The 26,653-nt window shown below is 44.0% G+C and overlaps 1 protein-coding gene across 7 annotated transcripts in view; it reads left to right on the top strand.

Annotated features, from left to right (window-relative positions):
* DPF3 (double PHD fingers 3) overlaps window positions 1-26,653 on the top strand; it is a 208,751-nt gene that overhangs the window by 2,797 nt on the left and 179,301 nt on the right. For 3 of the 7 annotated variants that reach the window (XR_010990279.1, XR_010990278.1, XM_068162152.1), the window contains exon 1: window positions 25,381-25,496. The exons of 1 other annotated variant lie outside the window; for it this stretch is intronic. Coding sequence is in view for 3 of the 6 variants with exons in the window: in XM_068162152.1 (XP_068018253.1) it covers window positions 25,381-25,496 (116 nt within the window). In the remaining 3 variants the exon portion in view is untranslated. Of the gene's footprint in view, window positions 1-25,380; window positions 25,497-26,653 lie in introns of those variants that run through there. 3 more of the 7 variants (XR_010990280.1, XM_068162151.1, XM_068162150.1) reach the window with 2 other exon arrangements.

Raw genomic sequence — 26,653 nt, 5'->3', positions numbered from 1 at the left:
GCAGCAAGAGTCCTGGTTAGGAAAGCCAAAGCAGAGTTTGAATTGAATCTAGCCAGGGAGATTAAAGGGAACACTAAGAACTTCTACAGGTATATTAATGGGAAGAAGAAGACTAGGGAAGGTGTGGGCCCCCTCAGAAAGGAAAATGGTGACATGGTCACAAGTGATGAGGAAAAGGCTGAGGTACTTAATAACTTCTTTACCTCAGCCTTCACTGCAAGGGCCTCTAGCCACACTCCTGATGTTATGGAAGACAGAGCCAGGGACGGGGAGGAAGAACTGCCCATTGTAAGTGCAGATCAGGTTCGTGATCACCTGAAGAACCTGAAAGTGTTCAAGTCCATGGGACCCGAGGGGATACACCCACGGGTACTGAGAGAACTGGCAGATGAGGTTGCTAAACCCCTCTCTATTATATTTCAAAAGTCATGGCAATCTGGTGAAGTCCCCACAGACTGGAAAAGGGGAAACATTGCCCCCATCTTCAAAAAGGGCAAGAAGGAGGAACCAGGGAACTACAGGCCAGTCAGTCTCACCTCTGTGCCTGGAAAGATCATGGAGCAGATCCTCCTGGAGTCACTACTCGCTCAAAAGAATAGTGAAGAGGTGATTGGGAGCAGTCAGCATGGCTTTGCCAAGGGCAAATCCTGCCTGACCAACCTGGTTGCTTTCTATGAGCAGGTGACAAAATTAATAGATGAGGGGAGAGCAACTGATGTCACTTACCTGGACCTGAGCAAAGCCTTCAACACTGTCCCGCACCACATCCTGGTCTCCAAACTGGTGACACATGGGTTTGATGGGTGGACCACTAGATGGATAAGGAACTGGCTTGATGGCTGCACCCAAAGAGTGGCTGTCAATGGCTCCATGTCCCAGTGGAGGCCAGTGACAAGCGGAGTCCCTCAAGGATCAGTCCTGGGACCTGTCTTGTTCAACATCTTTGTGGGTGACATGGACAGTGGCATTGAGTGCACCCTCAGCAAGTTTGCTGATGACACCAAGCTGTGTGGTGCAGCAGACATGCTGGAGGGAAGGGAGGCCATCCAGAGGGACCTTGACAGGCTGGAGAGGTGGGCACAAGCCAACCTCATGAAGTTCAATAAGAGCAAGTGCAGGGTCCTGCATCTGGGTCGAGGCAATCCCAGGCACAAATACAGGCTGGGCAGTGACTGGCTGGAAAGTAGCCCTGAGGAGAGAGACTTGGGGGTGCTGGTGGACAAAAAGCTCAACATGAGCTCTCAATGTGCACTTGCAGCTCGCAAAGCCAATCAGATCCTGGGCTGCATCAAGAGAAGTGTGGCCAGCAGGTCGAGGGAGGTGATCTTCCCCCTCTACTCAGCCCTGGTGAGACCCCACCTGGAGTACTGCATCCAGTTCTGGAGCCCCTATTAGAAGAGGGATGTGGAGGTGCTGGAATGTGTCCAGAGAAGGGCCACAAGGATGATCAGAGGGCTGGAGCACCTCTCCTATGAGGACAGACTGAAGGAGTTGGGGCTGTTCAGTCTGCAGAAGAGAAGGCTCCAAAGGTGACCTAATTGTGGCCTTCCAGTATCTGAAGGGGGCCTACAGGAAGGCTGGGGAGGGACTTCTCAGGTAGTGATAGGACTAGGGGGAATGGAATGAAGCTGGAGGTGGGGAGATTCAGGCTAGATGTGAGGAGGAGGTTCTTCCCCATGAGAGTGGTGAAACCCTGGAATGGGTTGTCCAGGGAGGTGGTTGAGGCCCTGTCCCTGGGGGTGTTTAAGACCAGGCTGGATGAGGCTCTGTCCAGCCTGATCTAGTGTGGGGTGTCCCTGCCCATGGCAGGGGGGTTGGAACTAGATGATCCTTGTGGTCCCTTCCAACCCTGAATGAAACTATGAACTGGCTATGCTTTGGCTGGTTGTGACTGACTGCTGCTCTTCTCAGGATGGTTCTTGGACTGATGAAGGCCACTATGGCCTGTAGAATGCACTCTGCTCTCAAGGTCTGTCCTACATTTACTCTTGTCTGTTTTCCTACTTATTTGACTTGAGGGACTGGTTTTATACCTGTATGGTATGTGTCCAGGCTATATTTATTTAGTTAATCAGTTAAGTTTAAAATATATTTGGAAATCAAGTGAAAACAGTCTGTAAAGACCAAATGTTGCTAGTATTAGAATTTTGTTTCAACATAGGCTTAGTATTATTGCAGTTTACTGTGCTGACTTTCAGGTGTACTGCAGTACCTGAACCTGTGTTCATTAGCACAGAATCACGGAATTGTGTTGGTTGGAAAAGATGTTTAAGATCATCAAGTCCAACAGTTAATCCAGTGCCCCTCAGCAGCACATCAACACGTCTTTTAAATGTCCCCAGGGGTGCTGATTTTACCACTTTGCTGGGCAGCCTGTTCCAATGCCCAACAAGCCTCTTGATGAATACGTTCTTCCTGATATCCAATGTAAACGTCCCATGGTGCAGCTTCAGGCTGTTTCCTGTTATTCTATCACTTTTTACTTGGAAGAAGGGACTGACCTCCACCTTGCTGTAGTCTACAGAAGTCACATTTGAAAACTAAAATGAGTTTGCTTAAACTCTGTGTGCTGAGGTTTAACCTATACACTTTCTCATTGCTTGGTGAGGTCTAAAACCCTGCATCCTGCCAGTTCAAGCTTAGCTTAAGGAAGGTGACTTGTTAAAGTTTGATGAATGGGAGGTGTTCCTGGACTCATGAATTATCTTGGGTTTGTGCAGGGCAATCAAAAGCAGGGCTTTTGTCTAACAGTAAAACTTATCTTCGCTTTGATTTTAGTGGCATTAGAATAACTGCACGAAGAGTCTACATAACTTTGTATGCTTGCTCTGCATTATGAATTGCAGTAGTCATTAGTCATTTGGTAATGATGTCAAAGCTCTTAGGTGGTTCTGAATGTGGAAGTTCCTGTTGGACTTTTAATCTTGAGTCTCAGACTATCCTGCTGTCCCACAGGCTGGCTCTGCAGTTGGTGCTGAATATCATTTTTGGCCTCTTCTGTACTGTGTCATGGAGGAAGGAGCATGCTTCTGTAACCTTTAGAAGATAAAAGGTGATGAATTATCCCAGTTAATATAATTATCAATAATGTGTGCATTTATTCTATATATGTGTGTGGTTTGCTTTTTTTTTTTGTTTTCAAATCTCGAGCTCCCAAAGCAGTCCTGGTGGTCCTGGAGGTGCAGCTCCGATCAGGGTGTGCGAGATGGTGTAAATACGGGAGCAGATCTGGTCCACCCCAGGAGAGGGCAGTGGTGCACTTGCACAAACCCACCATCTCCTGGCTCTGTAGGGTATTTCTTCTGGATCTCTTTTGCACTGAGTATCGAATTCCTATAAAAATCAATTAAAAAAGCAGAACTACACCAACGAGTCCCTTTGCAACACTGCTTAAAGTGGTATTTATTTGTCTTTATTGCTCCAAGGTCCAGGGTCACTGATGTTACATATTTTAACCAGACTTCACTTCAAGTAAGAAGGTGAAGATTCTTTTTCCTGATGTATCAGTTTTTTCTCCTGCAGGTCATAGGTCAGGAAAAAACACCCTGAAAAGCTGGCAAATAAAACTGAGCTTTCACAGTTTATATTATTGCATCAGCAAAGAGCTTAGGTTTTATTAAATCCAGTGCTTCTGGCTGTTAATGCAGCACAGAGTACTTATATGCTACCAAATGACTCCTGGAAATCCTAGGTTGTGTGTGTGATATTTTCTATATATATTTCTGTGTTTGGGGGTATTTTTTAAAACTTAAATCAGTTGATATAAATTTGAATTGTGCTCTGAGACTGCAGTCTTATCCTTTTGAATATTCTTAGCAGTGAGAAATATCCTGGTCAAACCTTGCCTGCTCTTCAGCACTGTTGTTCTTAATGGAAGTGTTCAAGTGTGATTTACTGAATATTCTGTGTTTTCCTGTGGGGTCAAAAGGAATTATAAGTCCCAACAATTTGTATATAAAACCAGAACTAAGTCTCATGTTAACATTATTCAGATACTTAGGTTTTGCTGAGAGATAGTAATGAAGACACTTAGATTGTAATTTTATTGGGGCTTGTGGAGGGACTTCATAGCTTCTGATCATAATCAGAAAACTGACTGCAGAATATATAGGCATAGGTGGGTACCAAATATTTGTGTGGTTTATATACTGGTACAAAGGGAGTTTTGGTGGTGTAACCCTTGTTAGACAGGCTGGCATGTTACAGAAGATAGGTCTGGGTGAAAACTCATCTCTGAGACCTTCTACTTGTCATACAGAATTAATTAGGTTGGAGAAGATCTTCGAAATCATAGTCCAACCTATCACCCAACACCATCTAATCAAACTAAACCATGGCACCAAGTGCCAGTGATGGTGACTCTTACCACCTTCCTGGACAGCCCATTCCTATGTCCAATCATTCTGTGAAGAACTTCTTCCTAACATCCAGCCTAAACCTACCTGGCACAGCTTGAGACTGTGTCCTCTCGTTCTGGTGCTGGTTGCCTGGGAGAAGAGACCAAACCCCACCTGGCTACAACCTCTCTTCAGGTAGTTGTAGAGAGCAATAAGGTCTCCCCTGAGCCTCCTCTTTTCCAGGCTAAGCAACCCCAGGTCCCTCAGCCTCTCCTCACAGGGTTTGTGCTGGGAACCCCTCACCAGTTTCGTTGCCCTTCTCTGGAAACATTCTATCAACTCAATATCTTTCTTAAACTGAGGGGCCCAGACCTGGACACAGTACTCAAGGTGTGGCCTAACCAGTGCTGAACACGGGCAGAATGAATTCCCTGGTCCTGCTGGCCATGCAATTCCTGATACAGGCCAGGATGCCATTGGCCTTCTTGGCCACCTGGGCACACTGCTGGCTCTTGTTCAGCCTACTGTCAACCAGTACCCCCGGGTCCGTTTCTGCTGGGCCACTCTGGCCCCAGCCTGTAGCTCCGCATGGGGTTCTTGTGGCCAATGTGCAGAACCCAGCACTTAGATGTGTTAAATCTCATGCTATTGGACTCTGCCTATCTGTCCAGCCTGTCAAGGTTCCTCTGCAGAGCCCTCTCTGCTATGGAAGACACACATGACTAGGCTGTATTTGCTACCTCAGTGACTGTATGTCACTTCCCATGACTGCTGCTGCCACTTGGAGCTGACTGGTGGAAGCAAATAAAAAAATCCTCAAAACAACAATAAAACTCTAAACCTGAATTCTATTGGACATTGAGGGAACAGTTGCAGGGAGACTCCTAATCCATTTTGCTGCACCCTAGTCAGTGGAGAGTGGCAGGTCTGGTGGCTGCTGGTGCCAATTTGTTAGAGAAATGCAAGTGTTTATTGTGTGAGTAGCATCTGTGGCTATTAGAACCCAAGAATCCAATATATATTACTACTGGGCTGCTATACCTGTGTATAAAACCTGTTACTACAGGACAGGCATGGTCTTAGATATATGGAAAAGAAGTATTTGCTTGTATCAGCAAATGTGCTCAGTCTACTGAGTTATATTCTAGACTGAAAAAAACACCCTAAGACTGGGAATTCAGAAGATAAGTCTCTCTACTCTGACACTAACTCAACTTCCATTGCACATGTGTGAATTTGTGTTTGAAATCTCTCTCCCTAGAAAGACAGGACGAAATCCAAACTGGTGGTAAATGCTATGTAGATTACTCTGTATATCTTCAGATGGCCCCTGCTGACTGACTCTGAAGGGATATTAAAACTCCTTTGGTTTCTTGCTGTCAAAGGAAGGGTTTACTTTGCCATTTTGGTTCAGACTTGCTGCTGCTGTGATGTAGCACTGGCTGCTGTGCTCCAGCTAGTTTTTATAAGTCTGTTTCAGAAGTGGCTGCACTTAAGTACTACATTTGTCTTTCAAAATAGCATGCTGGTATCCATGTGGCAAAGTGCTAGATACCTGTGAAGTACTGAACCTTTTTGATGTGTTAGCTAAATATCTTAAATGTGATTGATTGTGCAGTATGAACAGTTACCCAAGACATAAATGTTTTTGTTGTGGGGTGGTTTTGTTTGTGGGTGTGGTTTTTGTGGTTTGGGTTTGTTGTGTGTTTGTTTCTTTTTTAACTTCTGTGATTATTGCTTGTGGCCCCAATCTGAGAATTAAATAATATAGCAATATTCATCTCTCTGCTGGCAATGTAGGTCTATGTAATTTGTGTCTGTGTTTACACATAGGAGAACATATCTGTCTGCAAAGCCAGGATGTCATACCACATTTTTCTGTGTATTGGGGGAGAGAATGCTAATTTGAAGGCAGGAGATTTGCAAGTGATTTTGACACACAGGTGTCTCTGCTCTGCCATGTTTCCTGTGGTGCAGTAGGTATGACATCTGTCACTTCAGGAAAACAAAAGCAAAACCAAACTCAAAACCCAAAAGAAATCAACCCCCCCAACCAAACAAGCAAATCCCAAACAACACCCCCCACCCCAAAACAACACAACTGAAAACCTGTGCCCTTTGGTAATAATTTTAGTGCTTTTGTGAAATTTTTTTGGGGGGTAAAAAATCATGTCTGTGGGTGGTAAAATGATCTGTCGAGGAAGTCAGGATGATAATGAGGCTTGATACTGCCAGAACACAGAACTGGACCTGGACCAAGTATTCCTCGTGGAGCCATAGTAGAGTAGAATATCCTGATGGTGTGGTCTTTGAGGAAACTTGTGTTGAATAATGCTGTCCTGCTCCTTCCATGGGGAAAAATGTGATACCCCCATAGAAAGGTTAAGTTGATGGTATAAATAATGCTGTCTTTAATGAAGTGGCAGCTGGCAGCTTTTTCATTTTTCCCCCAGACTCATTTGTTCAGCTTAAGGGTCTGCAATACATGAAGTGCTTTCAGTCATAAGATTGGTTTCCAGCTTTGTATTTAATTGCCACAGTGAAAAGAGAAGGGCCATGAGGATGATCAGAGGGCTGGAGCACCTCTCCTATGAGGACAGACTGAAGGAGTTGGGGCTGTTCAGTCTGGAGAAGAGAAGGCTCCAAGGTGACCTAATTGTGGCCTTCCAGTATCTGAAGGGGGCCTACAAGAAGGCTGGGGAGGGACTTCTCAGGATCTCAGGTAGTGATAGGACTAGGGGGAATGGAATGAAGCTGGAGGTGGGGAGATTCAGGCTGGACGTGAGGAGGAAGTTCTTCACTGTGAGAATGGTGAAGCCCTGGAAGGGGTTGTCCAGGGAGGTAGTTGAGGCCCCGTCCCTGGGGGTGTTTAAGCCTAGGCTGGATGAGGCTCTGGCCAGGCTGATCTAATGTGGGGTGTCCCTGCTCATGGCAGGGGGGTTGGAACTAGATGATCCTTGTGGTCCCTTCCAACCCTTACTGATACTCTACTATGCTATGGTCAGCTTCTGCAAAGAAGTATTTTCTTTTGGGGTCAAAGTCTTGTGTGCTGCTTCATATTCTCCTTTGTCTGCTTTGCATGTAAGGTTGGGCTGTTATACAGGGAGAGACGAACTGTTTTGCTTTCACACATCAATAGCAGACATCAGTGCTCTGACAGGTGGTTTCCCACTGGAAGAAAAATTGATGACATTGACCATAGAAATCACCTTTTTAGTAGACTTGAATATTAAATATACAAGACTTTGAGCAGATGTAAAGGACAGTGATAATGCAGGAGAAAGCCCTTCTCCTGAAATGCCAGTCTGGAAATCAGTGTTCACTTTCAGAAAGCAACACTTTATCTTAGAAGTTTATAGCAACTTAACTAGAGACATGGTGTCAGAGGGCTACTAACACCTCATTTCTCAAAGTCTATATCCTGCTCACCTCCAAAGGAAAATAATTGGTGAGACTGGTGTGCAGGAAACATTCTAATCCTGTGAGCAGTGCAGAGATGCACAGTAAATGAACACAGTGCTGTCTTGGAGCATGAGCTTCCTCAGTCATCTTGTATGTATTGTGTGCTGTGAAGGGGCTGTTTGATGCAGGAGTGACTTGCTTAGTCTCCCTCCCCTGTCTTTGAAGATGTGGTGGAATTTCTTGTTTCAAGTGGGTTTTGTTTTGGGGTGGTGTGTTGCTGTGTTGTAGTTTGGGTTGGTGTTTGTTGGTTTGGTTTTTTTTTCTTTTAAGAAGAAAATGAAAGTTTTATGAGACAAGAATTCTTCTTTCTGAATCCTCTCTCAGGGAGAGCACAGCAGGAGGGGGAGGAAGCGCAGCCCACTGTATGCAGCCTAGCGTGGGAGGCTTCCTGCTCTTGAGGTGTAAAGTATGGAGAATAAGTTGTTGTTTTGAGGTCTTTCAGGAGCACGTCCTGAAGGACTGAGGGTGGGAGGAGGGAAGGTTTCCATGGGGAAGCAGTCTCTGTATATCAGTACATTCTGTAGAGGGTATGTGTGGGTTCTGTGATTAGGTGGTGGGGGAAGAGTTTGAAGGGAAGCTGAACATGCCAATCTACAGATACCTAGGTCATAATGATATGGTGTATCATCTTGGTTACTATTTATATGCTGTTACATACTCTGGATACTTCCAGATGTGTCCTTGTGGCTTCAGTCTAAAATTTTCTTTGGACTACTTGTCTTTGGTCATTCTAATTGTGTGTATAGACTGATATTTATTATTAACTTTGACATTCTGTTCAGTCCAGTTGAATGCCAGTTTCACATCTCGTGGATGGCTCCATAGCAGCTCTGCTGTATGGAGCCCTTCTAGGACCTGGTCTTTAGGCTGTTTATCTTTTGGACACCAAATAGAAGCCGGAAAAGGTGATCTGTGGTCAGTTATTACCAGTATAGATATCAGCTGTTCAGTACAGGTGCTCAGTGCAGAAGTCTGCCTGTGGGAATAGCACTGCAGGATCTATCCTGTATCCACAACCCATACAGTTTATGATCTGTCATTTTTGTGTAGCTGTGGGGATAAAAAAAGTATTTTAGACAAAGACACAGAATGTTTATATGGAAGCAATGAACTACTTGTGGAGAGAAATATTAGAAAAATCACTGAATTAAAACTGGTAATAGGGTAGTCTTATTTTTAGCTGTATCTTTTAAGAAGGTCTTCAGAAGTCTATAGACAAATGAAGCTGTTTGTGTCCTATGTGGAACTGAGCAGTAATTGTTTCATATACAAGATTTAATGTATCAGTTTGCACTTCCAAAACCCAACAACAAAACCCAGCCAAAAAACCCCAAGCCCAACTAACAAACCTTTAGTTCTCAACTTAATTGGATGGAAAATGAAAGAGAGAGGATATAGGCTATGGTTTATGGGCTTGGGTGAGCTATCATTTTGCTGAGCAAAGTGCTTTCTAACTGGAAGCTGGAAAGCTCTGTGGGTCCCAGGGAAAGAACAGCTGAAGTAACTGGCTGTAGCATAATACAAATCCTGCACTAGAACCTTGTGTGAAATTGGAAAGATTGACAGAACTCTCTATGAAATGGTTAAGAGCTTCCAGAAGCTTTAGGAGGCTACCAGACCAGAGGGTTTGAGCTGTATTAATTAGACAGCAAGATGTAGTTCTGTGTGGTGTGTAGAATTTCTAGGTGTGTGGTTTGGTGGTGGTGTTTTTTTTCCCCTCCTGTTTGGTAACAAGTCAGTGTAAGTTGGCTAATAGCATTCACTTGTTTTCTTTATAAAACATGCCTGCTTTCCTAAAGCCAACAGACAGTGCAATTATGTCAGCTGGTAGAGCATCCTCACTCTGAATACTGAACATATTTTATCACCTCTGTTCAGAATGCTAAGTGGGGAAGAAAATACAGATGATCACCAAGTATGTGTAAGGTCAAGGTCTAGGAAAGCTTCAATGAGAGAAGTAACATAATGGGTGAGCTTTGTGTGGTGCTAAGTCAGTGAAGTAAAACTGCTTCCACAGGTTCTGGACGAAATTAAAATAGCAGATGGATGTCTTCATACAATGTAGCTCTGCATGTGTACTGTCTCCAACAGGGAGGTACTTCTGACTTGAGGAGATTGTACTCTAAAAATGTCTTCTAAATGAAATACAAGCATTTAGTAACCTTTCTGACAGGCAGTTGCATCCCTTCCTGCAAGTCATCAGTCTCAGCCCTGTGAAATGAGGAAGGATCCTTTCTGGTAGAAATTCTAAGACCCAGGTTGTTGTTGGTTTTGTTTGTTTGGTGGTGGGTTGGTTGTGGTGGTTGTTTTTGGGTTTGTGGGGTTTATTTTTAATAGTTAAATGGAGATGAAAGAAACTAGGGAAACATGTTGAGGGTCATCTCTTTCTGACCTGTGTAAAACTCAATCCATTGAGATTATGCTGTGGGGCAGACACCAAGGTACTGAAAAATCTGTTAGTTGCATATGGAGAATGCTTACTGTGCAGGAGTATACAGTCACAGGAGGCTAAAACGTATGTTGAGTAAATAACTGGAAGCAAGAGGTTAGAGGTAAACATTACATTTGGATGTAGACCTGTTAGTTGGTGTGGTGTGTTGTTTGGTTGGTTGTGGGGTTTTTTGGGGGTGGGGGAACAGTCTGTGCAGTGTATGTACTTGGAAATCCATAGGTATAAACTGAGTAATGTAAACAGTGACACTACTGAATGCTAATATCTTTGAAGAAAATCAGGGGACCTTAGAAACTTTTCAAAGTAATCAAAACCACAATGACCTAGCCAGGAAAAATCCTAACTACCAACAGCAACCAAAAAAACACCCCAAGACCAACATCCACCCATTCCCCACCCACCCCAAAACCTCCCCAAACAATTACCTGTAACCTCTCAAATCTATGTGTTTTGGAATCTTTCAATTTGAAACGGCAGAGGTTGATTTAATCAGTGGGTGGTGGGTTGCAAAGCATACATTTGTCTCCAAAAACCACTTAGGGTTCAGACATGAAATTTAGTTTTGAAATTTATCAAAGTTATGTTCTGTGCCTTTACAGTCTAGAATATAGTTGTACTTGAATGTACAGTTGCATCTAGGCCAGTGTGTTGCTTCTACCTGCCACCAGTAACAGAGAAGACAGTGGTGTTCTGATTTTAAACTGGTATCTTCCATCTTATGCATCTAATGTTTCAAGGTCTCATCTGGAAAGATTTAAAAATTTTTAATCCAGGATGACTTAGTCTCACACAGTAAAAACCACCCCAATGACTATTTTTTAGTGCATGCACAGTTTTTGCAGGCACAGCACCTGACAAGGAGTTCCATAACTTGTTAACTTCTGTGAAGGAATGCCTCCGGTGTTATTTTCTTACTCACCTTTTAGACACTTTGACAGAGAGAATCCTTGGTTTGGGACAGGTTGCAAATGCTATGTCCCTTCTGGCAGTCATGACATCATTGACTTCTAATATAACCTACCTCAGTCACTTCTTCCAGCCTAAAGAGTCATTTTTTTAAAAGCAAACAAACAAAACCAGGCAGAAACATAGCCTTTTACTTGTATAAATGTGCTGTACAGAAAATTTTCTATGCCTTTGACCATCCTTGTCACCCGTCTTTATGCCCATTGTAGCTCTAACAAACTGTACAGTGTACTGAGGAACTAGGCACACTATAGATTCTTAGGTTGTGTCAAAATGCTCAGTGTGTGCTGTCTTTGACTTGTGGCTCAATGGTGAGCTATTGCCAAATAATTCTTGGGTATACCTCAAGATCTTGTTCATGACCAATATGGACCAATTTGTACATGCAAAGTTAGGATTTTAACATGTGACTTTGTCACACACTTTACTTGCTATTTAACATCCTGCATGCCAATTTCTCTCCCCAACCCCTACCCTCATCCTCTGAAAACTTCCAGAACAAAAAAATGGGAAAGATGGCTCCTACTGATTTCAGGTTTGTGTGAAGAATAATGTTCAGTTCCCAAGATTGTTTTCTCTCAGAGTCAATTGAAAACTGTCACTGAGAGCTTCTACCACTTTGCGATGCACACTTAGTAGGTGGACTGAGACAAGCTTGCTTCAGGGGGGAGCTGGGGAAGAAAAAAATCTGTTGCTTTCAGGTTCCCAGTTCTGGTGCTGATGAAATAACTCAGAGTGCTGTAGAGATGTAACATGGCTGATATTAAATGGTTACAGACTTTCTGAATTAGTGCAAATTGGTTTGATGGAAAGACAAAGTTTCACTGGACAGAGTTTACTAAGTGGCTCTGGCTTCTTTCTGACTATTGATGGTAGGGACAAGCAATACTCCAGGTACTGGAAAAGGTGTTACTGAAAGTTTTGTATGCAGCACAGCCACAAAGAATGTGGCAGTCCCTGAAGAGGATAGGAGCTTAGTGCTTGCAGTTAATAATAATTTATTCAGACTTAGTGAATACTGCAGAATGTGGGGGTCTGTCATGCTGCTGGCTTGTGGTAAGCTGCAGTATGCAACGTGTGGACTAGAACTACTAGATAGCTTTCCAATTGCTTGCTGAATGTGTGCCATGAATGCATTCTATTAGTTGTCTTGTAGTAGATTTAATCTAAGGGTGTAAATAGTGCCAAAATGATATTTTATCTAAACTGTATGAGTCCTAGCGTGTATCCTACTCATGAGAAGTGAACTCATAAATAGTCCAATTTAAAATAACCTCTTTATATGCTTTGTAAAAACAACTCTTTGCCTTTTTTTTAAGGCCAGAGATGTGACCAGCACTTATGTTTTTTGCATGATGATTTTGGGGTGATGTCATCAGTAGAAGGGTAGCTAAGTTAGCATCAACCTCTGACTCCATAGCAAGCGCTGCTATACCTGCATGAAATGGTGCCTGAAACAATAAATCCTGCTTGGTAGCCCAGCAGCTCCTTTTGGTGCTGTTACACGCAGCTTTTTTCACCTGTAAAGCTTTCAGTAAGCATGACACTTGGCTACTATAGTTTGTTGTGGTAACTTGGCCCAGCTTGCTCAGCCGGCCAACCAGACTAGCTGTTGACAGCTTCAGATTTGCTGTGCGTCATGGCATAACTAGTGAGTAGGCAAGACTGGCCATGGAGTAGGAGGACACACCCTGATAGATCTGATGCAAAGCCTATTTAATTCTCTAGAATTATTTTTATGGAATGTGGACTGGGTGCTAAATCCTGGAATGACATTTAAAGGTTTCTTATCTAAGAACATTTGGATCTCTCAAGCAACACAGAGTGAGTCTCTTCAGTTCATTTTGCTGAGACGAAACAAACCTTAAAGTACCGAGACTTAAAGTATCAGAGTAATGTGCACGTTACAGGTTTTGGTACTGTATAAGCATTCTGGGTCAGACTCATGATGTGACTACTTAAATTAATCATTAGGGATGAATCAGTCCCTGTCTTCTTGGTTTTGGGTGTAGTAACTTGACTATGGCCTTTAATATTCCTCATGGTAATGGACAAATTACAGGACTTCATCTATTTGGCATTTCCACTGCATTTTGCTTAATCCTACTGCACCACCTGCTTGCCTATAGGAGACCTCGTGCATGCACATCCCTTTTCATGGATAGTAGTCTTCAAGCTGCATTCATTTCAGTAGAAGTTGGGCTCAGTAGAAAGACTGGAGGTGTTTAGACTGCTAAATTGTTTTTTCTTTTCCCCTGGAGAAAATTGATTGTGCTGCATGTTTGGTTTACCCTTTGTTCTTGGAGGAAGAAATTTTCTAGTCTGGAGTGGGGAGGAAAAAAAAAAGGAAAAAAAAAAGTATTGGTGGTATTTTTTTTTTCTGCTTTAAGGAAAGAGGACACAGTCTCAAGCTGCACCAGGGGAAGTTTAGGCTCAAGGTGAGGAGAAGGCTCTTCACTGAGAGAGTCATTCGCCATTGGAATGGGCTGCCCAGGGAGGTGGTGGAGTCACCATCCCGGGAGGTGTTCAAGAGGGGATTGGACATGGCACTTGGTGCCATGGTCTAGTCATGAGGTCTGTGGTGACAGGTTGGACTTGATCTTTGAGGTCTCTTCCAACCTTGGTGATACTGTGATCTGTCAATAATAAGCTTGGAACTACTTTAAGGACTGGAAACAGTGTCATAATGTATGGACTCCTAAAATAAGAAATGTGATCTTGAAATCATAAGTTTGCATTTGTCAGGAGTTTCCACTGGCTGCTATTGTTGGTTTGGACATTTTTTTGAGTCATAAGGTGAGTAATTTTGTGGCAGAAATCAGTTAAATATGCAACTGGTTTATTTGTGATAGAAAGCTTCAAATAAATAAATAAATGTCTTGGGCGCTTCTTTGGCTCTATAGGCTGTGACTAACGAGTTCCATGTTATTTGATAGACATACATAGTAAAGTCTGAGTGACCCTGACTACCGGTTGTTAATCTTTGTAGGAAGATCACTGTATGGTGGAAAACAAACAAGCAAAAAACACAACAACAAAACCAAACCACACAAAACTTCACAGAGATGTCTTGTATGTTTTCTCTTACCTGTTTTTTTTCCTGACTATATAAAGTTTGGCATGAAAATGCTACTTCCTGTGTAGTTGTTCCTCTGATCTTCGTGGGCTCTTCTTGAAGCAGCACCATCATCCATCACCCCTGTAAAATCAGAGCTGGCTGCTGTATGAATAATTAAAGTGGTACAACCAGAACTATGATTTCAAGTGAGCAGAGCAAAGGCAGATAAAACACTTAAACTTGCTTTCAAGGAATATCTCTCTACTAGTAAAGTGAAGAGGGAAAACTAATAATGATGTGTATGTGGCATGAATTTTATGTTTTCGAAAGTTATTGGATGTAGTTTGGAGGTTGTCCCCAAGCTTCCAGCCTGACTTCATATGTTCATTGATACCCTGTAGATCTCTGTTCATGCATGTGTGTGCATGCCCAAATGCTGGAGAGCATCTGTCTGTGTGTATGCACAAAGATTGGTCAGAATAGAACTCTTGAGGTGTAATCTCTGTCCTAGTGCCTGCTTTGTGTTCAATGTGCTGGGGAAATAGGTATACAGATATCATTCCATATATGTCATATTTAATAAAAGTAGTGTCAAGGTTTCCCTCAAAAACTTTAGGAGATGCCAGAACAAAGGTTTTCTTCAGGGTTTTATTTCAACTTCTCTGTGTAGACTGCATTATAATACAGTTGTTGGTTGCAGTGCTGAGTCCTTTCTGCTGTCCTCTGCTCCACCAGCCTTGTGCATTGGCAGGGAAATACAGAGCCCAGAGGAGCACTGCTCTGCTCTTCTGCTGTGACAGCAACCTCTGGTTGAAGAGCAAATACTACAGCAATACAAATGGAATGCTGGGTGACCCTGCTCTAGCAGGTGGGGGTTGGACTAGATGATCTTCAAAGTTCCCCTCCAACCTCTGTGGTTCTGTGACTGAATTTAGTTACCAGATCCCAACAGATTTATAATGGCATTTTTTGTGTCTTAGACTATTGTGGTGGGGGTTGTCTTGGGATTTTTGTCTGTTTTTCCCCAGAAAATAAGTGAAGTCATGTATTTAACACCAAATTCAGTCTCATCTGAATTTCAAAGCTGTGAAAACATACAGCCACTCACCCTTATTATTGTTAAATTTAATGCACCATATTTGCTCTCACTGTTAGAAATTATTAAGTTGTTCAAATGCTGAAACTCTTTACTACTTTATTGTTCAAACAAACAAAAATTACCCCATGGATATAAATCAATGCTAATTCTTTCCAGGACTTTTAACTCTCAACCCTGACATTAGGTAGTACCAGTTTCTGTACTGGATATACTTTATGAAAGCGCTCTATGAACATTTGCACACAAGGTTTCAGCATGCATATGTTTTAAAACTTGTGCATAAACAGAGGTGCTGTTCTGTTTTAGTTTACACCACTATAAATGCAGAATAAATCCTGCTGGCAGTGCAAACTGGATTTGATTGTGACAATGTTGGACAACCCTTCTTTCCTGTTGAAGCCAGCTTTGGCAGAACCAAGCCTTTAGGTTAGAATTACGTATTACAAGTGGGAACAGAATCTGACTGGCAGGGGTTTTGCTGTTTGTTTCAAGCATCTGTAGCCCAACCATTCTGCCTCAAGGAGACTAAAGCTAGGCCTCTGAATCCAAGAATTTCCTACGTTACCTAATAGGAAACACTAGTCACAAGGCCACACATGGATTTAAGCTATGTGAATCTAGGCTTACACATGAAGATTGTAGCACTCTGAAGTACTCCAGCCTGCTTTTCCAAGGTATCCTATAGTTACAGTTTCTTAGTCCTTAGTGACTCTCTATTAGCTGTATAAATAATCCTACTCTGATTCTAGATCCTTTCTTTACAGTATCTAAGTCTCAGCAGCCATTGCTTCCTAAGTTATTTTCTCATCCTGTCTGACAGCTCTGTTGCTGTTCTTTCCAGTTTTGTTTCCATGAGGTATTTAAAAGTGTAGCTCACCTTTAGCAACTGAGTGGTTATATACGGACTAATATTTTAGTGTCTTGCTGAACCAGAGTCTACTTTCATTGATATAATTTTTGAAAACAGCACAAGGCTTCCCGAAGTCTTTAAGCAGAGTTATCAGGATATTTGTGGAAGGATATGGCCTGGAAACAAAGCTTTGCTGATGGGTTAGAGTATATGTGCAGAGCGGGGGGAAAAACCCAACCACCCATATCAAATATGTAATAACTGCAAAATGAATGTCTGTTGTCCCAGCACTCTTGATGCTATGCTAACAAGTAGGCCAGACTTGGATGTATGCAGCAGTCCAGTTTGGAATAGTGCCCCGATTTGGAATATAACATGCTTACATTCGTATCTGGAATACAAGTGGGATTCTCATGTTCAGTAATCAGGAGGAGGACGTGTGAGTGAGGGAAACAGCTGCATGTCTCTGGCACTAGGTTTGCATACTGACCCTTGTTGTGTAACCTTCGTGCTCCAGAAGCTTGAATCTGTTTCAAGAGGTGGGCATTGATTTAGCTGTGAAAAGTGTAGCTGGTGAACTATTCCAAGTGTATAAATAGACTAAGGGAATCCATGGCTTGTCTGATAAGAGAGTGATCTTAAGAAATAAGCACCTCTCACCCACAGCAAATGCAAGTATATTTCAGACCATTCTTTGCTATCCTTCCATTCCCTCAAAGTGGATTTGGCCAATACCCTATGTCTTGAAGAATGAGGAGAGCAAATGGCCATGGTTGCTGCTAGGAATTAATACTGTGTGGGGACAGGAGAACTTTAAATAAAAACAACTTGGAGAAGAACTGTCCAGTGGTTAGTAAAGAGTTAGAAGGCTTTTTCATGGCCAAAAGGGAGTGGAAAAGAACACAGGTCCATTATGCTGATACCATTTCTGAAGATTTGTAAACTGGGTAAGGACCAATCATAAGGCTCTGTTTTGTGGCCACTGGCTGCACAGGGTTCTTGAAGGCTGGATTCCCAGTGTTAGCGTTTTATAGTGAGATGCTGATGCTTGCAGCACCCAGGCAGGGAGAATCTCCTGTAACAGAATAATTTTGTAAGCTATTCCACTTTGTGTTAGCAACAGCAGCAATATTGTTCTTTTTAGACTTTTCTTACTCTATCAAAGTTGTTCTCCTGCCTTTAAATCCTATTTCATAAGGGCTTTTGCCATAGAGACCAGATGGGAGGGAGCATTCTGCTGTGTGTGAGGTTGGCAAACCTTTTGGGTTTTGCAAGTGTGTGCAGAATGCTACACAGATAAGACACTGTCCCTAGTAGGTGAATGATCTTACTCCAGATTTAACCAAGTTTTTTGCTCTGTTTAGAAGCTGTAGTGCTTGACACCCCTGAGCATGACAGGTGCCACAGCATTCTAAATGCTGTGAGATCCTTTGGTCATATTTGGTGGGAATTTTTCTCACGTTGGAGATACCTATAGCTTCTCTTTTCAAATGTACAGGCTGGTGTGCTCCTACCTGGCTGTTGACCTTTAAAAGAAGGAGACAAAAATGTTCCCATCACAAGCAGGCACTGGAAGGAATAGTGGGGTAGGGAACTTGGATTTTCTGCATGTGGCACAGCTGGCATGGAAGAGAACATAAGATTTGTGTGATGAGATTGTATTTATGCTTGGATACTGCTCTTGGGTAGCAATCCTTTTTGTCCTTCTGCTCTGAGATTTGAACATCCTGATAAGGAAGCCAGAGCTTCTGTAGCTTGCTTAAGATTACTGGTAACAGCTGTTAACTTTGGGTTTTGGAATGATGCCTGTGTTAACCTGGATTTTAGGGTAAATAGTAGCAGTACTGCTGTTGAAGTCAGTAGAGCCATGTTAGTGCAGATAAAAGCTGAGAATCTGGCCCTATGCATATACCTGGTAAATCCTGCACTGTGCCATCTTTCTTGGAATGGCACATGGACTCTGGAGGATAATGCTAGAAATAGCCTAATAGGCAGCATCAGTGGCAGCAAAAATATGAGCCTTACATCAGTCTTTTTCTTTGCTTGGAATTTCATAGTGAACTTTGACAAACTCTTAGCCACTTTCTGTTGAGACAGCACAGAGTAATGGTCTCAGCAAAGGCCTGTCAGCTCAAGACAAATCCTGAACTTTTGTGGAAGGCTTGACACAAGGACCTAGATGTGTGAGAATGATGGCTGGAGAAGAATTCTATGGCAGAAATTCCTGCTGGTGAGGTGGCTTCTGCATTAGGAGGTGGAGTCCTGACAGCAAAGCTGCTCCACCCTTGTCTAAGAAAAAAAACCAAGAGAACAAACAAAAAATCTCTACAAATAATGGACTGCCTTGGAAGTGCAGTTTTTACGTAAGGGATTTTACTAATGTGGCCATCTCTCTTAAAGTATTAGCAAAGTTATTTTGAAGGGGAGAATTCTGGCCTGAGAACCTGTTTGGATTGGGGAAATTTGTATCAGGTTAGGTCTACGGGTGCAAGTTGTTGGGAAGATTTGGGGGCAAGTAAATCGGGGCAGGATCCACTGTGATGATATTGACTGCAATAACTTTCTGTAATAGGTTCCCAGGATCAATTTTGTGTTGCACCAGTACTGCATGTGTCTGCTGAAACTTGCAGTCACCAATTGCCACAAGCAAATCAGGTTGACCTAAACTGGTATTTTAGGCAGGTTAGTCTGTACCTTTCATTTGTTTCCCTCTACCAAAATGAAGTTGGATGGGAAATGGAAAAACAATTTTGTGATACTTTTAAATCTGTTTCTACCTAGCAGGATTTAAAGCACAGCTAAACAAAACAGCCTTTTTGGGTTTTGCTTGCGTTTTCCTCTGGTGTTTGGCCAATCAATGCAATAACATGAGCTAGTGCCTTCTTATCCCCTCACTAATTCCAAACTGCTCTTTATGTGGATGTTTTCCTTTTCACCTCAGCCGTCCCATCAGGTTTTATTTTTCCTACACTGAACTAAAAGTGGAAGATATTTTAAGTTGCAGATTGTTTTGAAAATCATGTAACAAAACAGAAGAGGGGAAAAAAATAAAAGCTGCTGCAATGCTGTAATTCTTTTCCATTTGTATAGAAGAGGAGGAGAAACTGTATAAGGGGTTACTAAAATAATGGAATATTAGAAATAAAAATATTTCAGGAGCAGTATTAGACTGAAAAAGGTTAGCTGGTGAGACATTTTCTGGCTAAATCTGGTTTTCTGTGTAGTTTGTTTAATAACCATGAAAAAAAGGGACTGATTTTGTTGTAAGCTGTACAACTCCTGTATGTCCTACAAGAGGAGCCTGCTTAGGACAGCATATTGCCTTGGCTTTATAAAGACCAGAATACACTCTATAAACAAGGAAGCTTGAGTACTGAAAGAAAACAGGTAATTTCTCTCAAGCTGTGCCTGGACAGCTCTCTTCTGCCTACTTTTTATTAGGAAAAAAAAAAATTCTCCATAGTGGAGTCAGCAAATAGTCACAGTGAAATATAGATCCTTTTCCTTGAGGTGGTCTATTCAGTAATGAAGGAAAGGCGAAGCTGTTCAAATCAACAGGAAAATTCAAAGTTAACACTTCTTTAGGATGAATGTGGCAGTTTGTTTTTCCGAGCTGTTAATTTTCTCAGGTAGAGTGCTATTCATTATGCTCAATCCAAATGTTAAACCTGTCTTAGAATCATAATTACAGTGTGTGCTCTGTGCTTATTAGAGGTAAGATTGATTAGCAAGTTATTACATTCTGTTTTCTTCTCCTGGGCGGGAGGAAGACATGTTGCAGCACTCTTAGGCCACATTAGAAATCTGTCTAAAGGTGCTTAAAAATATAGATAGGTAGAATCCTCCATCCATAGTTGATGATGGGGAACTTATTTGGAGCATCAAATCTGTCCATGTAATTATGTCCTGATCTAGACAATCTGTTCCCTCCCTCTAAGATTTGAGGCATCTCCTTGAACTTCCCTTTCAGCCCTGCACTAAGAATAGATGGATACAGGAGACACAGCATTGTCTCATGAATCAGGGCACCACCTTGGTATCCCATTGAGGGATGTAGATGTAGAAATACTTTTCCTTACCTTTAATGCAAGGAAGAGTGAAAAGGAATCCTAAAGGGTTCACTTCCCCCCCCCGGCCCCAAACTAGTTACTAACTTAAGAAACAAGGCAGGCAGACCTGTGGCTCTGGACATGTAAATCTTGTGCTTCATGATAGGAATTCAGTTTTGTCCCATCTAAATTGTATCAGTGATGTTCCTCGTGGAGAGGATAACCGTAGTCCCTGTATGTGTGTTCTTCAGAGCATGTGTAGATTTCTTTTCATACTATCACCATGGTACTGCAGTGCTTACCATAATGTTTTGTATTCTCCTTTTTGTTCTTAACATTGTTTTCCATTGTTTGATAAATTCAAGAGCAATCCATAGTGGCATAAAGGATCTTCTAGCAATAAAGCTAAATCAATTTTTTTTTTCCTTGGAACTTCTGTCTCCCTAAGATTTTGATAATTTTAGATGCCTCAATGTACTTCTTCAAAGTAGAGACTCATTTTTAGTGTTAAATACATTTATTTTGTTGGAACACTCCATTAAGAAAGGGGATGCGGCCCAGGCCTCAGCATAGATGTAATTCAGGTGTAATGTGTTGGAGAACCGAATAGTGAATACAGAACGAAAACTTGGGGAAGTCAGATCAGGCCTGAAATCAAGACAACCTGAAGAAATACAAAAATAGCTCTATAGCTATAAAGGTGAAACTTTGCTTTAAAATGTGTACTTTTTTTTTAAGTGAGGCCATGTTTTGGGAGCGTGATCTGTGAAGAATGAATCGTTTGCACCGTTTTTTACCCTGTAGCTCCAGAGTTATCTTTGTTATGCTGACTGCATAGAATTTTTGGTGATGTGTCTGTAGAAGGCTGGTGTTGAGTCTGTAACATCGACACTGATATCTTTCCCACCTCTTTCAGCTATCCAACTATTGGTAAAGATCAAAGAAAGTGAGGAGGAGGGCTGACAAGAAACAGTGTGTGAGAGATGCCTGCGCAGCTTTAAATAAATAAAAAGGGGTTAAGACTTCAAATCTGTTGCAGGATATCTGTTCATGTGGGGCCCTGTTTCACTGTACCAAGCTACAGTACAGCAGGCAGAGCAGGCTGCTAGACCTACATGAGTCTGGTCTTTTGAATATTACTGTGTTTGAAGGAAATAGTGCATCACTGCAAATATCTGAATATTTAGCTGAATAAAGCCACACATGTGGCTTCTGGGAGACTAACAATGGTTTGTCTTTTATATTCCCCTCCATAGCAAGATTAAATTTGTGGCTTCCAGTGTCTAGTTTGTTTCACTTTCTCATTTGTAAGAGTTGAGGAATGGGTAAGTAGGAACCTAACTCTGCTTCACTTCAGAAAAGAGTAACTCTTCATTAAAATATGTCCAGATAAAAAGGAAAGCAGGAGACAAGTACAGGGTAAAAACTCTCTCATAGTAGAAGATCATTAGCCAAAATAAGGCTTTGCAGGCTGAGCAGGAATGTTTTTCAGCACCTCATAGACAGTATCAATGAACTTGCCTTGTGTAAATAGTGCAAATACTTGAAATAGAAATGGATGTGGAGGGGAGCAGTATGATCCATGGGACATGACTCTTCTTGGTCCAATGGAAAGAAGTGACTCTGCTGTTGTTCTAGCTGGGTAGAGACCAGCTGCAGTTTTACACTGGGGGCTGGAGGTGAGGGGGGAGGGTTCTGCCTTCTAAAGCCCTGCTTACTCTAACCCCTTTTGTAGATTTTATGCCAATAGTTCTGTCAGAACTTACCTTTCCTTTTTTTTTTTTTTTTTTTTTTTTTTTAATTTAAATGGTGACTGTTCAAACAGTTGGCAACCTCTTGTTAAAAGTACGCTCACCTAGGTTTTTCATGCCAAATCCTTTTAAAGTATTTATGCCACATCGTCCTTGTTATGTTTCCAGTGGGTTTGAATAAAACTCTTAGCTACTAAGTAGGAACTTAAAAATCCCCAGGCTGGAATTTGGTGTATATGTGATGAAGTGTGCTTTGGATTCAGCAAACAACAGTAGCACTATTGACTAGTGACTTACAGTACCCTAGATAGGAGGTTCTTCACCATGAGAGTGGTGAAACCCTGGGATGGGTTGTCCAGGGAGGTGGTCGAGGCCCTGTCCCTGGAGGTGTTTAAGAGCAGGCTGGATGAGGCTCTGTCCAGCCTGATCTAGTGTGGGGTGTCCCTGCCCATGGCAGGGGGGTTGGAACTAGATGATCCTTGTGGTCCCTTCCAACCCTGACTGATACTATGATACTATGAAAATCAGGAGGAAAAAAAACCAAACCATAACAAACTAAAAAATTTCATTCAGAACTGTTTGGTTGATGATGATCATGACCAGTGGTGTATATGTGAGGATGAGAGTAACTACAGCGTGGCATAAGAGTTTTATTAATATAGGTCTGTGGTGTTTCCCTTACTTGAAGGTAGTGAATATATGAATAAGTAACACTGTTCATTGGAAGTGGAACACCACTCAGTGCTTTGTGCCTTGTTTTCCAGCTAAAGCAGTAGTCTAACTTGTGGAATTCTATGTGAAACACACTGAAGGAAAACTATGGACACGTGAGAGAAGCCTGATGTCTTTGTTACTGTGGGGGAGACTTCCCACTGCTTCTGATGTGGCAGCTGTGTCCTTGGACATGCTGGAGATTCATCTGAGTGAGGCAGCGCTGTTGACCTTCTCCTGGCTGGTAACATGGGGTCTGTCTGGGAAACGGACTATCAACAATCCAAGGTCATCTGTGGCTGTTCTCACTGTTGCTGGTAGCTGATAAAGGCCCTAAGTCTGAATAACAGGAGGAGCAAGGGAAGCACATCTGTAGCTTAATCCCATTTTTGCAGTATGCTCCCTGCCAAGCTGTGCCAAGAGCTCTTTGCCTGCAGAACAGGAATGGGTCTATATATCCAATCAAACAGTACCAGAGGAACTCGGACTCCTAAAAATTGCCTTAGACAGGGGTGTTGTGTTTTGTGGGTTGTGTTTGTGTGTTTGTGGTGGTGTGTGGTTTTGTGTTGTGGGTTTTGGGTTTGTTTTGTTTTTTAATTCTGAAAATGTCACCAGTTTACCTTAGAGTATCTGAGGGCCTTCTAGAGCTTGGCTGAATTTTGGTGCCTTCCCTCACTAGCATGAATCTGCTTCCAGTTTTGCAGGCTGTCTTCTCTTTGTATGAAGCAAAGTTGTTGATATCCCACAAGTGAATATTGCCTGTCCTAGGGTAAATGTACAGATTTGGTTGGTGTTTACCATTAAGTGACTATCATGCCAATATGAAAAGTTGCACCAGAAGTCCTCCTCAGTGAGATGCAATAGAGGTCACTAGTTCAGGGTCGCCAGGTCACAGTGAAGACCTGTGTTTCTGTGCAGTGTGTTCATCATCTCTGCAGATTGTGGTTAGCTTTTCCTGTGAACACTGAGAACTGAACAGGAGGGTCTGAAGCCACTTTCAATGTCACCTGGGCTACTATTATATTAAATAATATAATGTAATATGATAATGGAAACATTCATAAAGATTGTGGTCCTGTGACTGCTTCCCAGAACTGTTTTGGGATAGATCTCAGTGTCTTGGCAAGTCTCCAGCTGACAGAAAGCTTGCTTCTCCTAAGCAGTGCCTGTACTGTAACCAAATGGCTTAGATTGCTTTGATGGAAGAGAGGATTCCCTCCAGGGATGTATGCTTGGTGCAGTACCTAGCTTGACCTAGTAGCTCGAGCAGACAATGCTTTGGAAAGAGGCACCCTAGAAAATGTTATCTTCCCCCTCCCCCCCCCCCGCCCCCCCAGTCTTCTGATTTATCCTTAATGTCAAAGAGTTAACAAAGATTTTGTTAGCACCTGGATATCTCACAAACGTCATCACTTCCATCCTTACATTTTTTCATTAAGCTGTGAATCAAGTTGGTTCTGTACTCTCTTCTCTTACTGCTTTTACAGCAGTGTTTTAACTGTCTATAGTTGAGTGAGTTTCTTCTGGTTATGTAAATACAAACAATGGAGAAGCAGGTTGAGTTGTGGTGATGGTGGCTGTGGTTTTTCAGGGGACAGAGGACTCCTGAAGAGAGACAAGACCTTTAAGAGAATGTGATTAGTATTAGGTGACAAAGCTCACATTAATTTTGCAGAAGAAAACTTTTCATTTATTTCTGTTCTTGTTGATGCCTAATTTACACTGGTGTGATTTTTGTGAACTTCAGTGGATTTACTTCTGCAAGTGAGATCAGGATTGGCTCCTCTTAAATCACTTAGGTCATGCTCCATAATTCATTTGCAAACTCCTGTAATTAGTTGCAGGTAAGCCCAGACTTCCTGGAGTTTGCTGCGTCCCCAGGAATGGACTCTGCCTGTGCCCCGCCGCACTCCCGGGGTCCAGCGTCTCGCTCGCTATCTCACCACAGGACCACATGTCTGGTGAAACGCGGGTCAGGGCTCTTCGTCCCCCCACCCCGGTCTTCTTATGCCGAAAGCGGGGCGGGGGCCCTAGGACCGGTTACTGGCGGACCAGAAGTTGGTCTGCGGGAGAGCCGGCGAGGGCCGGCCGCTCGGGCCGGCCGTCGTGCGTTATGTAAGGGCGCAGGGGCTGCGGGCTGGGCTGACTGACAGGGAAAGGGACATTCCTGGGGGAGGGGGAGCGGGAGCCGCACACTCCTGGAGCCACTGCCAACTCCAGAGGCTCCCGCAAACTCGGCGGGGAGAACGGCTCCCGAGGGAGGGGAAACATCCTGGGAGGGACTCTACGGGGGAGCGTTAGGAGCGAGTGGGGCGCCGCGCGCTGGTTTCCCCGGTGGGGCACGCCGTCCGCTGAACGAGGGGTAGCAGCGACGCCAGTGTGAGAGGACGGGGAGCGAGCGCGGCTCTCCCTGTCACGGGGCGGCGCGGTCCGCTAGGGCTAGAGTCGGACTGCTGCGGGACAGCATCCCGTCGCCCCCTCTGTGCCCCGGCGCGGCGGCAGCCCCGGTGGCGGGCGCTGCCCCTTTAAGACCTGCTCGCCGCCGGTTGCAGGCAGAGGGAGTGACCTCTGGGCTTTGACAGCTCCCCTAATAACTAGCAGAGCCCTGGCTCCGCCCGCGGCGCGCGATTGGTCGGCGGGCCGGTATGCCGCGCGCTGATTGGCTGGCCGCTTCCCCTGAGCGAACCTTTAGAACTCCGAGACACAATATTCTGTTACATTGTAGCAAAATGGCGACTGTCATTCACAACCCCCTGAAAGCGTAAGTAGGAATCAAAAATGTACATATTCCGCGTGGTTTAAATATGAAAAAAAGGCGCCTTTCCGGCGCCGGCTGCCAACCGGAGCTGGGTGCCGGCAGCCTCCCGGCGGGTCCCTCCTCCCGTCCCTCTTTCTGCCCCGGCGCCCCGCTCGCGTTTTGTGCCACACAGCCCCGCGGCTCGCGCCGAAATTAACGAGGGGAAAGAAAATTTGTTCGGCTCGCTCGCCGGTTAATTGGCGCCCGGGCGCGGGGCGGGGGGAGGCGGCGGCGGCGGGAAGGCGGCGGCAGCAGAAGCAGCAGCAGGCTGCCCGTCGCTCCCGGAGCGCAGAGCGGGGACGGCACCGGCGGAGTCCCGCGGGGGTGCGCGCACTTGACAGCGGTCCTGCCCCCGCGGTCCAGGAGGGCTGGCTCTCGGGTCGGCGGGGGAAGGACTGGCCCAGGGCGGCAAGGAGAGGGGACACACACACATGCTCTCTGTGGCCGCGGCTTGGAGTTGTCTCCGCGAATCTCCGCGGAGTTGGGATATCTCGTTGAGGGGGAGCGAAGCGGCCCCCGCGCTTCTCGGCTGAGTGGCGGGGGGGCGGCACTGGGCGCTCAGGAAGCGGGGCAGCAGGGGCACTGCCGGCACACCTCGATATTTGTGCGAGAGAGAAGGAGCGAAAGGGCGAGGAAGGGAAGCAGGTCTGCGTGAAATGAATGACTGGAGACTGCCGGGCGTTGATCTGGGGCAGGAAGTCCGGAGATCTGTTTTGCATATGACAGGCTTTCGCTTTTCAAAGTAGCAAGAGAGTTGATGGTGTTTCCGTCTTGAGAGCGGGCACAAGCAGCCGGGGGGGTGCTCAGGCGGGATTTGACCCGCTGCTGGCGGGGAATACACGGACAGGGGGCAGGTGCCTACGTTGCCGAGATATCCGGGGTTCCTTGTCGGGCAATAAGGCCGATTCGAGAAGGGGACCTGCGGGAGCCAGTTGTCGTCTTCTGGATCGGGTCCTTTATATTCCTTCTGGTCGTCAGTGCATGCCGTTAATCCCTGAAGGCATTAGGGAGAGTGGGATTTGGCACCGTATGTGAGGAGAGGAGCTGTCTTAACCTTTTTCAAACGAATTCCCTGCTAACGGGGGCAGCGCTCTCGCTATTAAAGCGGGGAAGCCGAGTAC

This window comes from Melanerpes formicivorus, unplaced genomic scaffold, assembly GCF_026170545.1.
Source record: "Melanerpes formicivorus ecotype bairdi unplaced genomic scaffold, bMelFor1.0.p_v2 SCAF_62, whole genome shotgun sequence".
Classification (NCBI taxonomy): Eukaryota; Metazoa; Chordata; class Aves; order Piciformes; family Picidae; genus Melanerpes; species Melanerpes formicivorus.
The sequence above is the reverse complement of the archived record's forward strand: the minus strand, read 5'-3'. Positions and strand labels throughout refer to the sequence as shown.